Genomic DNA, 14,396 nt, shown 5'->3' with positions numbered 1-14,396 from the left:
TCTCTTGTAGTAGCTATGATAATGTTAGCGTCATTGAACGTATCTGTTCGTTATACCTAGATGATGCAAGTCCCTCCATGATTTTATGGGCTAGATTAAGTAATATCCGTGGCTAGTGCCAGTAATCATCAAGCGTGTATTTCGCACCAAATGACATATGATATATTGTATGGAAGTGCTATTTTGTTCTATATCTTAGGACAGTCTGTGACTAATTTAATCTTTTTACTACATGTTATACTGACTACGTATTCAGGCTTTCAACACTAACATTTACTTTGTTAATATTATTTTTTTCAGGTGGGGTTTGGTGGGATAGAATTGGGATCTTCTTTACAGTGCATTGGAAATGGCAGCTGAGGTACAACAAGGCGAGGAGCTCTCAAGAATATGTAGTGTAAACGCTATCTGTACCAGGGAATGCTTGTTGAGCATTCTCAGACCTCCTGAGCACTTACTAATGATAATAGAGAAGTCCGTGCTCACTACCCTATCCAAAGAATGGCCTCTGTGTACATATGTCTCTAGGCTAATAAAATGCTCACACAGTTTATAACTACCAACAATAACTGAGCCATCGAGACTCCAGGCCTCCAGGGCTTTGTGCACATAGTTTTGTTTTGTGCACATATGTGAGAACTGCACATTTCTGTATCCTGAAACTTAGTGAGCTCACGGGAAGAGGTCTCCGAACAGCTCTGCGTGGAGAATGTTCATGCCCACTAAACCAGTGTGTCTTAACAGCCCATTGGAACTTGCCTTCGAGGAGCAAGCGAGACAATATTCACAAGCGAGACTGATAGTGCCAGAAAATGCTCTTACAGTTAGGATATCTTTGAAGATATGTATTAACCTTCTTCTTGTTCTTTTCTGTGTGCTTCGATTTGCTGCTGGCATGGTTCACCTGAAGGCAGTATTATATTTCCTATAGGAATAGAAAAGAATGAAGGGAGAAGGGATTGGGAAGACCAGAACGCCAATCCATTAGTCTTGCCCTGGTATCCTGCCATTTTACAGTGAGGGTTCCCGATGTCAAGTTCAAGAATTTGTATAGCGCACTACTCACCCAGAGGGTCTCAAGGCGCTTGGGGAGGGGTTCATTATTTATCAAATAGCCAAGTTTTAAGTTCTTTTCTGAAGGAGATGTGGTTCTGTGTGAGGCGGAGGTGAGTGGGTAGTGAGTTCCATGTCTTGGCCGCCAAGTAGGATCTACCTCCCATGGTGGATCTTTGGATATGCGGAACTGCGGCAAGGCCTTGATTGGATGATCTTAGTTGGCGGGTGGTTGTGTAAAAGGATAGTCGAGTGTTGAGGCATTTGGGTCCTAGTTTGTAGAGGGCCTTGTGTGCTTGGGTGAGGAGACGGAATGTTATTCTCTTGTTGACGGGAAGCCAGTGGAGGTCTTTTAGTTGGCCGGTGATTTGGTCTTGGCGCGGCGTCTTTTTCCTTCTTTTTTGTTCTCTCTCTCTCCTCTCTCTTCCTCCACTCATGTATATTCCAGGCTCCATGTAAATATATATTTTTTATACAATAAAAAACTACAGAAATAAAAAAAAAAAAAAAAATGGTTGACCCTATATTTTAAATGGCCACATGCTACCCTATTATATTGTCAAAGACACCACTACTTAGAGACTGTTCCTCACAATATACTGCTGTATGCTTCTTACCGGCAAATACAGCACACCCAATGCTGGCAGTAGATCTTAGGGGGGTTTTCCCGAAGCCCAGAGATGTAAGCCTTTGGCAATTGTATTTCTTTTCGTAGGTGAAGATCAGTCAAGGAATTGAGAGCTGCTTCTTCCTGACAGTGACAATGCCTTTTTGTCTACTTTAATCTTTGAAAAACAAAACTTTTATGTTGCTGCCAATATTTTAACCCTCATTCAGCTTGGGCTTGTAGTGAATTGTAGCTGCTGGTTATTTCTCCCTTTCACTATAGTCAGTCATCCTCTGGCGTTAATCATTTCCTCCTCTCTTGTAGTAGCTATGATAATGTTAGCGTCATTGAACGTATCTGTTCGTTATACCTAGATGATGCAAGTCCCTCCATGATTTTATGGGCTAGATTAAGTAATATCCGTGGCTAGTGCCAGTAATCATCAAGCGTGTATTTCGCACCAAATGACATATGATATATTGTATGGAAGTGCTATTTTGTTCTATATCTTAGGACAGTCTGTGACTAATTTAATCTTTTTACTACATGTTATACTGACTACGTATTCAGGCTTTCAACACTAACATTTACTTTGTTAATATTATTTTTTTCAGGTGGGGTTTGGTGGGATAGAATTGGGATCTTCTTTACAGTGCATTGGAAATGGCAGCTGAGGTACAACAAGGCGAGGAGCTCTCAAGAATATGTAGTGTAAACGCTATCTGTACCAGGGAATGCTTGTTGAGCATTCTCAGACCTCCTGAGCACTTACTAATGATAATAGAGAAGTCCGTGCTCACTACCCTATCCAAAGAATGGCCTCTGTGTACATATGTCTCTAGGCTAATAAAATGCTCACACAGTTTATAACTACCAACAATAACTGAGCCATCGAGACTCCAGGCCTCCAGGGCTTTGTGCACATAGTTTTGTGCACATATGTGAGAACTGCACATTTCTGTATCCTGAAACTTAGTGAGCTCACGGGAAGAGGTCTCCGAACAGCTCTGCGTGGAGAATGTTCATGCCCACTAAACCAGTGTGTCTTAACAGCCCATTGGAACTTGCCTTCGAGGAGCAAGCGAGACAATATTCACAAGCGAGACTGATAGTGCCAGAAAATGCTCTTACAGTTAGGATATCTTTGAAGATATGTATTAACCTTCTTCTTGTTCTTTTCTGTGTGCTTCGATTTGCTGCTGGCATGGTTCACCTGAAGGCAGTATTATATTTCCTATAGGAATAGAAAAGAATGAAGGGAGAAGGGATTGGGAAGACCAGAACGCCAATCCATTAGTCTTGCCCTGGTATCCTGCCATTTTACAGTGAGGGTTCCCGATGTCAAGTTCAAGAATTTGTATAGCGCACTACTCACCCAGAGGGTCTCAAGGCGCTTGGGGAGGGGTTCATTATTTATCAAATAGCCAAGTTTTAAGTTCTTTTCTGAAGGAGATGTGGTTCTGTGTGAGGCGGAGGTGAGTGGGTAGTGAGTTCCATGTCTTGGCCGCCAAGTAGGATCTACCTCCCATGGTGGATCTTTGGATATGCGGAACTGCGGCAAGGCCTTGATTGGATGATCTTAGTTGGCGGGTGGGTGTGTAAAAGGATAGTCGAGTGTTGAGGCATTTGGGTCCTAGTTTGTAGAGGGCCTTGTGTGCTTGGGTGAGGAGACGGAATGTTATTCTCTTGTTGACGGGAAGCCAGTGGAGGTCTTTTAGTTGGCCGGTGATTTGGTCTTGGCGAGGGATGTCAAGAATGAGTCTTGCCGATGCGTTTTGAATGCGTTGTAGTTTTTTCTGTAATTTGGCTGTAATTCCAGCGTAAAGGGTGTTTCCGTAGTCTAGTCGGCTCGTAACCAGTGCGTGGGTGACAGTCTTTCTTGTTTCGGTGGGGATCCAATGGAAGATTTTTTTGAGCATACGAAGTACGTTGAAGCAGGAGGATGAGACGGCGTTGACTTGTTTGGTCATCGAGAGTGAGGAGTCTAGGATGAAGCCAAGGTTACGTGCGTGGTCTGTGGGAGTGGGTGCTGAGCCCAGGTCCGCAGGCCACCAAGAGTCGTCCCAGGCAGAGGGGGATGGTCCTAGGATAAGCACTTCCGTCTTTTCTGAGTTAAGTTTAAGGCGGCTGTTTTTCATCCACACGGCTACTTCTTTCATGCCTTCGTGAAGATTGGTTTTGGCGGTGTTGGGGTCTTTGGTGAGGGAAAGGATCAGCTGGGTGTCGTCAGCGTAGGAGATGATGCTAAGGTTGTGATGACGCGCGATGGAGGCGAGTGGGCTCATGTAAACGTTGAAAAGGGTGGAACTGAGTGATGATCCTTGTGGTACACCGCAGATGACTTCGGTGGCTTCAGATTTGAATGGGGGAAGACGGACTCTCTGAGTTCTTCCAGCTAGGAATGAGATGATCCAGTCCAAGGCTTTTCTTTTTATGCTGATGTTGCTGAGGCGTTGTATGAGGGTGCTGTGACAGACAGTGTCGAAGGCGGCGGAGAGGTCGAGTAGAATGAGGGCCACTGTTTCTCCGTTGTCCAGTAGTGTACGGATGTCGTCTGTTGCTGCGATGAGGCCGGTTTCGGTGCTGTGTTTGGCTCGAAAGCCGGACTGTGAGGGATCGAGGGAGTTGTTGGATTAGAGGAAGGCGGCGAGTTGGCTATTGACGGCTTTCTCAATGACTTTGGCCGGGAATGGGAGGAGGGATATGGGACGGTAGTTTTTAAGTTCAGAGGGGTCTGCTGTGGGTTTCTTCAGGAGGGCGCTGACTTCGGCATGTTTCCAGCTTTCTGGGAAGGTAGCAGAGATAAAGGAGCAGTTGATGACATCACAGAGAAGGGGTGCAATGATGGAGTCTGCTTTGTTGAAGATGTGGTGGGGGCACGGGTCGGTTGGTGATCCAGAGTGGATGGAGTTCATTAGGCGGATGGTGTCTTCAGTGGTGATTGGGTTCCAGGCACTGAGGTTGTTAGAGGGCGGTTTAGGTTCTGAGGGGGGTGGAGAGGATTGTTTGTTGGAACTGTTTCCGAAGCTGTTATGTATGTCGGCAATGTTGTTGTAGAAGAAGGAGGATAGCGAGTTGCAGAGATCTTGGGAGGGAGTGATGTCGTTTGAGGCTGCGGTGGGGTTGGTGAATTCTTTGACGATGTTGAAAAGTTCCTTGCTGTTGTGGGCGTTGTTGTCGAGTCGAGTCTTGAAAGCTGATTTCTTGATAGATCGAATCAGCTGGTGGTGTTTGCGGGTGGCTGCCTTGAAGGTGGTCATGTTGTCGGTGGTTGGGTTTTTTCTCCATGTTTTCTCAAGAGTGCGGCATAACTTTTTGGATTTCTTAAGGTCCTCGTTGAACCAGGGGGCCTTTTTGCTGTCTTGTTTGGTGTGATGGTTTTTCAAGGGTGCTAATTCGTTGGCGCTGTGAGTGATCCATTGTTTGAATTCAATGGCAGCTTGGTTTGGGTCCGATGAGAGGGCTGGTGGGTTTTGGTTGAGCGATGTAAGGAGTTGGTCGGTGGTGAATTTGTTCCATTTTCTTCGGGGGATAGGTTGTGGGGGGTTGTTGTTTGAGGTGGTTTTGTAGCTGAAGTGAACACAGCTGTGGTCCGTCCAATGGAGAGCTGTGGTGCGATCGAAGGAAATGTTTGCTGGAGGTGAAGATTGGGTCGAGCGTATGTCCGGCAACATGTGTGGGGGTGTCAACAAGTTGTTTTAGACCGAGATTGGCCAGGTTGTCAAGAAGGGTGGTGGTGTTGCAGTCGTTTTTCTTTTCCAGGTGGAAGTTGAGGTCTCCTAGCAGAATGTAGTTTTCGGAGGCGAGGGCATGTGGGCTGATGAAGTCGGTGATGTCTTCGCTGAATTGTTTACGGGTTCCTGGAGCTCTGTAGATGAGGGTGCCTCTGAGTGTGGTCCTGGGGTCGGTGTGGATCTGGAAGTGGAGGTGTTCGGCGGTTGAAAGGTTATCGTCGGAGCTGGTCGTGATTTTGATGGTGTTCTTATGGACGATGGCGATGCCTCCTCCTGTTTGGATGGTGCAGTCTTTTCTGATGATCTCGTAATTGTCCGGGATGGCTATGGCGATGTCTGGTGTTGATGAGGCGTTCATCCATGTTTCAGTAAGGAAGGCGACGTCCGGTGATGTGGTATCGAGTAGATCCCAGAGTTCGGTGGCGTGTCTGTGGACCGAGCGGGTGTTCAGCAGTATGCACTTCAGGTGGTAGGAGTCGGAGCTGAGTTTGGGGTTAGTGGTAGTGGTAAGGGTCTTGATGCTGGTAAATTTGCAGGAGCGGCAGGTGAAAGGGCCGTGGGTACGTCTCGGGCAGCTTCGTAGGATTGAGATGTGCGTCCGGGATTAAGGGCTAGGAGGGTGGCGGCGTTATACGTGATGTTGGAGGAGTGGATTTTGCGGGGACCAGGGGGGTCTGGCGCTGGGCGCGGTCCAGGCGCGGACGGGCGTAGACGGGCTACCTTTGGCGCACCTTCGGCGCGACTGGGGCGCGGTCGCTGCACGTGAACGCTGCGCGCTAAGGTGTCTGTCATATATGGATGATGAAGGAGGGGGAGGGGTGAGGTGGGGTCAGCTGGGAGGCGGGAGCGGGGTGGAGAGAGGGGCTGGGAGGCAGAACAACAAAATGGTGGCAGCAAATAATCGAACACGAAAACAACACAAGCAGGGCTATGCAGGAGTAAACAATGAAAGCTTTACAGTCAGCGCTACGATCAAATTCAGTTATTAATCAAATTAAGCAAAGTGGGCAGCCAGGAGCAGTGAAGCGCTACGATGATAACCAGGCTACAATTACTAATAGGCTGAAATTCAAATCAGGAGCAGGGAAGCGCTACGAGGTCTGTGGGGCACAAGCAGTGAAGCGCTACGATACCAGTGCAGGGATCGGCCGCTTCTGAGCCAGCCAGGATGGTCACCTGGAGTGCTTAATTGAATATGAGAAGGAAATCTGAGGGGCAGAGCACAATTCCAAAAAAAAAAAGTGGGGGAACTAACCAGGTTAGGTAGTATGCAGGTGACATCACAGCACTCATCATCACAACACAGCACAGCACATGAAATCACAGGAATTTACATCATAGAAAGTGGCATCACAATCCACGACTTTACAAGAAGTGGCATCACAAGAAGTGGCATCAGATCTAAAGCCCTCACATATGTTTAGCAGGTCTATCATGTGTACATTTGAGCGCATTGCGAGGATACTAGCACAGTGAGCTAAGGAAGATATGACTTCTACATCTTGCAATGCCCCAGTTTTATGTAACACGTCCTGTACATTCATTTACAATCTTATATAATTTATAATACATGTAATATGCATGTGTTGATATAAAGCGCTCTGACACCCTGCATTGGGATGAGTAGGGCTATACAAAAAAAAATAGTGGTACTTCAATTATTTCAATGCCTCCTCTATATAAAAGCAAATTGCTTTGTGTAAAGAATGGGGAAAAACCAACACATCTGACATTCTTACAGTGCATGCATATTTCCTAAACCGGGACTGACCAAAGTGAAAAGCTGCCTCACTAAGTATGTGTGAAGTGCTAACAAGGTGTGTGCCTTTGTTTGCCCTCTGCTTCATTTGCATCAGGTGTGAGGCTGCTGACTGCTCCCAGCCAAGAGACATGCACAAAAGGAGGCCAGATGACCCCTCAAATTCGGCCTTTGTTATGGGCCCAGCAGGAGTCTGAAATAAGAAAGCCCTGTACCCGCCTACACATTGTTGCTTGTTGCTGATGGAAAGCAGACAACGTGCAGGTGCTGCTGAAAGTACATGAAAACTGAAAAAGTGGAGAAAGGAGGGATCAATATCAAAATACTTCTGTGGTAGGGGACTCTAAATTCTCCTATCTATATGACATTTGTCCACTAATCTACTACTATCAAAGTACAATGACCATCACTACTATGTGGGGACGTGATTACATATTTTATTTATTGTAATCACACAGGATTAGTCTCTATAAATTTCTGCATTAAATTGTACACTATACAAACATATATATATATATATATATATATATATATATATATATATATATATATATATATATATATACACATATGTACACAAATATATACAGAAAAATAGAGAAAAAAACACATTAAATTTGTACCAAGAAAACAATCATAAATATTTTCTTCTTCACCCAGAAAAAATGTTTAGCAACAGCTAGGTGTCGTCCTATCAAATCTAGGTGGTACTCTCCGAGGTAATTAAACAGAACCTGAATCAGAAAAAAGTTTCAATGGCATTAATTCCCATCATATTTCAACATTCGGACTCCTCTATATTGAAAGTGTCGACGCGGGCGCGTTTCGGCCTTCCAACAAATCTGGCCTCTTCAGGACAGGGTGATGAAAAACTCCTAGGAATCAATCCTGCGACTCCCTGCACAAAATCTCAGGCAATGTGTGTGGGGTGCTTAAGCATTGTAGGCACCTGCCTACAAGAAGAAGTATCTCGAAGCTCTCCTGTGCAGGGTACTAAATATCCCCAGGTAAACAACTTAATTCACAGCTAATCGAAAACGCGCCCTTTTCACACGTGGGGTCGCCATCGCGGTAAGTGGCCCAGTGTTTGGAAATTACACCAGGACGAGTTCAGCACATTCCTCAGTGAAGCCCAAATTCTAGGCAGGTTGGACGGCGTTCAGCCGGTGAAAATAGTGGGTGAATGCCATCCACCCGTGTGTACCTATTACTCGTGCCCTAGTGAGGGGGAAATAGAGCAAGTTGATTAAAATTTCAAGAGTCTGAATTTTCAGAGAAACAACCAGCAGCTCCAGATTGAGGGTGTACACAATTTACTTGACCTAAGCCGCATCACGGAACAGAACAGGCTCTCCAAAGGCTCAGGTAAGCAGGAAACAAAGAGTGGAAGGGAGAAGTGCATTGAACGTGTGCCTTTCCTTGTAACTAGAATAAAACAAATTGGGTGGTCTGGCATAATAATCAAAGCTGCTGACTTTTGTCCTGGAGACCCGGATTCGAACTTAGACGTAGGCTCCATAAAATATATGCTGGGGTTAGTAAATAATTTAACAAGTATCATTTATTTTCAGCGTCGTGGGACTCTTGTGCAAATTTTTTCTTTTGTGCATGGGTGTAAAAGGCCTTTTAGCTGTAGGGCAGTTACAGGATCGGGTGAACAAACGTTGCCGGGTCAAAACAAGTGGGTGAGGGGGTGCACTACATAGAACAGGTGCCCTCCGAAGGCTCTGATGGGCAGGTATAAGTGGGGGGCTGGTGCCTTAGTGCATTGCCCATGCGCCCTCCCTTGCAACAAGAATAAAACAAGTTAGGGTTGTGGCCCAGTAAATAGAGCTGCCAGCTTTGGTCCTGGGGACTCGAGTTTTGAGTTGTAGACTTTATAAAAACATTTAACTAATATAATTAAGCAATGGTTGAACCTGTGCACAATACAGGATCAGAGAAAATGTTGCCTGATGTGTCTGAGCAGGAGATTAAGATGGGAGGGGAGAAGTGCAGGAGTAGGAACAAATGCATTGTTAGCTGGGAAGCGAAAACCATGCCTGCAACAGCAGAAAGGAGGAAGTCCGTTAAGAAAATAGTGCTCACAGAGTGTAAATAAAACACACCCTGTAACAACACAGTAAAAGGGACAGTGCTCATGGGAGGTTACAACAGGAGAAAAGGAGGTACTATTAATCCTATTACAAATCAAAAGCGACCATTTAGAAAGGTCAGTAACCTGGGCTAATTGAAATGAGGGGCGGAGCTACAAGTCCATTCCTGAATACAGCCCGTCTCGAAGAGACTGCGCAAGCGCTGCCTAGGTGAGACCTAAAAAGGAGGAGGACATTAAACATTCGCTCCAGTAGGCAGGTATCAAGACCAGGCCCAGCAGTGTGGAACCTTAAATACATATTTGGACTACATCTAGCAAGGATAACGGAATATACAGTGCATTCTAATGTCAATGAAGATCTGGGATACCCAAACAGGCAGCCCAACTACAGTTCCTCATAGATTGGATGAGAAAATAAACTGGTGCAGTTTGCTACAGGAGAGGTGCTTCACCTCCACAGGAATCCTAGACAGTGGAAGCTAAACTTACCCTTGGTTAAATGCAGGGACCACAAGAAAGCTCACATATTTAAAATGTAGGGTGTGCTATGTTTGCAGTATTTTGTGGCTATAAAATATTGCCAAAAGAGGCACCATAACTAGCTTCTCTGAATGATTGAGGAAGAGATAGGAATACAGTTAGACTAGCACAGATGGCATTAATATATTTGTGAAGCCAAACAATTTTGTCCGCCACACACAGGGATGGGAAACGCTTTACCAAATACTGAATTATTGATACTACACACTATAGACCTCTTTCGAGAGGACACTTGCTGAATGGGTTGTGAGGAAACATGGTTACTCAGATATGTAGTCCTGCCCTAAGATAAAGTTTTGGGAAGAGGTACTCAAACAATAGATGAACGCGCTAATAATTCTTAACAGGCATCTTGCGCCCTACACAATAGTTTTGCTTTATCATATCACTCCTGCCCTATTGGCAAAAGAAGTCATTTTGCGAGATTTGTGCAGGGTGACATTTGCCACAGTGGCATGTGACTGTAGAATGTATGGTGAATTTAAGGTGAGGAGAATTTAACCCTGATGGCACTGGGGGAGAATATACGAGGCAGTGAAGTCTGGTTATTGCAATACTAGCCGTGGATTTCAGGAGCTTTGCATGTCCCCACCATCTCTAAGTATTGAACACTCTCGAGTGTGCATTAGTGTAGCTGATAGCCTGTGGAAACGGAGCGAATGCGCTCTGGATGGGGCGACAGAAGAAGAATTTGGGAATGGTTACTGGGGAGAAATGGTAATGCTGGAAAAAGGTGGAGAGTCCTAAGCAGGTAAGGGAAAGTACGTTCTTTTGTGACTTTCCTCGCGCTGACAGAGCACAGTTCAGAAATCCATCTCAGCCCTCTGATCCATCTAGTGTTGACAGATGAGTTAACATTCACAGCTTCCCAAGATCACTGAGAATTTGTGGCAAACCTTTCCTAGCACAGTATAAAAAAACTTGGAAGGATAACAGAGGAACCCCTCCGCCTATTATAGAAACACTAAATTAGAATAAATATGCAACATGTTTACTTTTACAATTGACAGAATTTGGTGTGCCACTGTTACTCGTAAATAGAAAATAGTTTGAGAATGTTGCAGTGGTCCTGAAATATTTCAAACATGTTTTTTTTTCTATTAAGTTTCACTTCTTGCTCACCTTCTATCAAACACATCCTTCAAACAGATTTTTACGCTTAGGCAACAGTATGTGTTAAAAACACTTTTGTATCAATCTGTTTTTTTTTTCTAATGTAACATTTTGTTTCCTAGGTTGGCTTTCCTCCTTTGCTGAGCATTGTTAGCAGAATGAGCCAGGTAATCAATCTATTTATTTTAGTAGAAGTTATATTGTTACCTTTATTTAATCAACGTTTTTCTTGTAAACCTGCCAGCCCAATTTTGTCGTAAGGTTTGTAACTAGGAGCCTGTTTTTATTTATTTTTATTTCTTTATTAGTTTTATTAAGTTCCACGCATTGCAGCTTTTGCAAACAATTGAAGTTGCATACTTGCATCTTGCTCAGTTACATCTTCTAACAAGTAGTGAACTACTTTACATCCTATTAGGTACCTGGTAGCGAGAAGTGTGTACAATAGTTGCTAAATCAGTATATCATCACTCCAACTAATGTCCAACGAGAAATGCACTCAGTGCCTTTTATGATAACTTGCTAACTCTTGGGGTGGGGGTGAACAATAGGTTGGGGGGGATAGGAACGAGGGGAGTCACATCTCACAGTTTTGATACATTTAGGCGCAAAAGTCTTTACCAATGCAGTGTTTGCTGTATGTATCACCGTCTGTCTCTGCAGTCTGCATACTTCCTGTTTGCACTTCATGTTTTTCTGTTTATATTGTTACATTCTATGCCATTCTGTACTTTAGTGGCTCTACGCTCTGCCAACCTTTGACCTGGTATACTTTAGTGAGTATTATCTTGTATATTTGTGTCAGGGTTGCTGCTCGCATTATGTCTATGCCCTACTTTTGGGATGGTGTCTTCCAGAGGTGGGGGCGCCAGCTCCTATTCGGCGTTATCAGTATGTTCTCGGGTCGCGTTAGTCACTTGGGAACTTTCTCGTGTCTCTAAGTGTTCCTGCCAAGCTTCTCTGAGATCTGTGAGTATTGCGTCCCATTCTGCCGCTATAGGTATCTTACACATGCCTGTGGCATCTTCTCGCCGGAGCGCCACGCTTTCCGCCTGCGTCCAGCATACAATGGAGTGAAACCATGCCTTTACTGACGGGGGGTCAGCGGACTTCTAGAGCTTGGTAATGAGGCACTTTGCTACACAGAACCCCTTTTTCCCGTAAAAACTCCAAAAGACGTCTGGAATGGGTGAAAGGTTAATATCCCCCGGAACGTAGTAGGATGAGAATCCTATATATTAGTTTTTGGTTTGATCAACGTTGAAGGATACAGTGTTCCAAAATATTGTGCACCTAATCTTTGTTTCCTTGAAACTCGATCTGTAACAGAAAACTTTCAGTCAGTAAAAATGTCAGAAAGTGACGAAGAAAGAGAAAGAGAAGCCTTAGCAGCTCGACTCTTAGAGGAAGACATAACCCTCCACGAAAATGACCCGGATGCAATAATCATTCCGGTCAATATAAGAACTATAACTCTTAAACTTATAGAAAACGGACTGACACCACAAGGTGGTACAGTCATATTCGTGGTAGGGGCACATGAATATCGACAGACAGAGGTATTCTATTCATGGATACATTTTCCAGCAGCACACGCTACGACAAAAGACTTCCACTATTACAAAATAGAGGAAGCTCCGGTAGAATACACTCCTTTCGAGGAGATCGAAATCCCACTAAATTACCAAGAGCACCTGCTCTGGTTTAATGGCGCCCTAAAACATAACAATCACATCACCAGGCTCAGTCCACTAGGTAGACCAGGAGCCACGTGGCCGGTTCTAGCCAGCTACACACCACATCCAGACATTGATAAAATGTCAGTTTCTGAACTTCTAGCTCAGCTAAAACTCTTAATTAAAATACATAGACAAATTGGTCCAATATGTCATGCGGACTGCAACAGTCCAACCGACAATTAATATTCCACAGCTGACCCCTCACCAGGGTAACACAAACAAGATCACACCACAGAACATACAATCATGTTTTGGTAAAGTACCAATAAAACTGGAACAAATTCCATTCTGGTTAGCACAAAAAATTACTCAGGCAGTATTTCCAGATAATACTCTTACTGGGAAACACAGAATTCTGACTATCTGTCTCCCAATGGAGATCGCACCGCATGTGGAAGACTGTGACACTTGGGGCACAGTCTTTGGTTCGATCTACACAAAAACACATGGTGTCCCGTCTATGGCGGTCCTACCAGATGTATTAAGACCGATTCTAAATGAATACGGTCCAGAACCTGCTTTAACCCTGGGTATGAAATTACTGAAAGACTTCAAGCATGTCTCGGCTATATTATTAGCCAACATTAAAGGTTCCACCAGAAATTGAAGGAGACAGATATAGCAGACCAACCATTTGAACTCGCCAGAATCATAGAAAAATCCTATGAAGAGCTAGGAAGAGATAGTTTGGGTGGGAAACCGGTAAAACCCCAATTAACTGAAAATCCTGCAAAAACATTTATTAAAAATAATTTAAAAACTCCAAAAAAGAGTTGGGATAGTAATAGAAAATCCACTCCCAGGGAAAAACATTTTCAGTCCAGAGGAAGGTCTCCTCAGCGGAGAGAGAGATCTCTAGACCGAGAAGACAAGTCTCCCCAAAAGGAGCCCTCTGAAAAAAATATAACCTTAGAGATAGGGATAAAATAAGAAAACCTGACAGATATCAAGATGTTGATACACGTCCCTCTCGATCCTTCTCACTCAATCTTTCTCAATCTTCCTCACAGAAATCGGAAAGAGGACGGTCAGAACACAGAGAAGAGCACGTCAAGTCCAAAGACAAGGAACCTGCTCATCGAAGTAAAAAATTACAATTTCCCAGAAAGAAGGTAGCAAGTATTAAAATTAAACATGCCGAGAATTCTGAGGACACAACTGAAAAACGGAGAGTTGGCACAGACAATGCTAGACAGTGCAGCAGAAGTGACCATAGCTCGCAAGATCCTGATGAATCTTCTGGACAGTGGACACGAATGAGTACATTCAAGTGGAAACTGCAGACACACAAGTTAGTCATATAGTTAAAACTATATGAAATAACACTACGTATAGAGGGAGATCAAACTAGGAAAATAAAAGGTCTCTTTTGGGAAAAACTTTCAAAAGGCTATGACATTCTGTTAGGTGAAAAAGACTGGCCACCAGAGTTTGTCGAGGAGTGCCCTCATGGCGAATAAATGATTATGCCTGCCTTCTCGCATCATATCCCAATTCATAAAAAATACACATTGGCAAGAAAATGGGCAGTGGGCTCCTGCCTTATATAAAAATCATGTAGGATGGGATGAGGATTCGCCTCACCACAAAATCCAGTTAAAAAATCAGCCCACTGCACAAAGACAGTACCCAGTTAAACAAGAAGCTAAAAAGCAAGTCAAGGAGATCTTAGATCAACTTGAATATCAAGGGGTGATCGAAACATGCACCTCACAAATGAACAATCCTTTGTTTCCTGTCTCCAAGCCAGACG

General features: G+C 44.2%; 1 protein-coding gene across 2 annotated transcripts in view; it reads left to right on the top strand.

Moving 5' to 3' along the window:
* GEMIN2 (gem nuclear organelle associated protein 2) overlaps window positions 1-14,396 on the top strand; it is a 252,485-nt gene that overhangs the window by 103,123 nt on the left and 134,966 nt on the right. For both annotated transcript variants that reach the window (XM_086937355.1, XM_086937356.1), the window contains one exon: window positions 11,027-11,071. In XM_086937355.1, the coding sequence (XP_086793481.1) occupies window positions 11,027-11,071 (45 nt within the window). The remainder of the gene's footprint in view (window positions 1-11,026; window positions 11,072-14,396) is intronic.

This window comes from Lissotriton vulgaris, chromosome 9 (genome assembly GCF_964263255.1).
Source record: "Lissotriton vulgaris chromosome 9, aLisVul1.2, whole genome shotgun sequence".
In the NCBI taxonomy this organism is placed as follows: domain Eukaryota; kingdom Metazoa; phylum Chordata; class Amphibia; order Caudata; family Salamandridae; genus Lissotriton; species Lissotriton vulgaris.
Note: the sequence above shows the minus strand (reverse complement) of the source record. Positions and strands in the feature narration are given on the sequence as shown.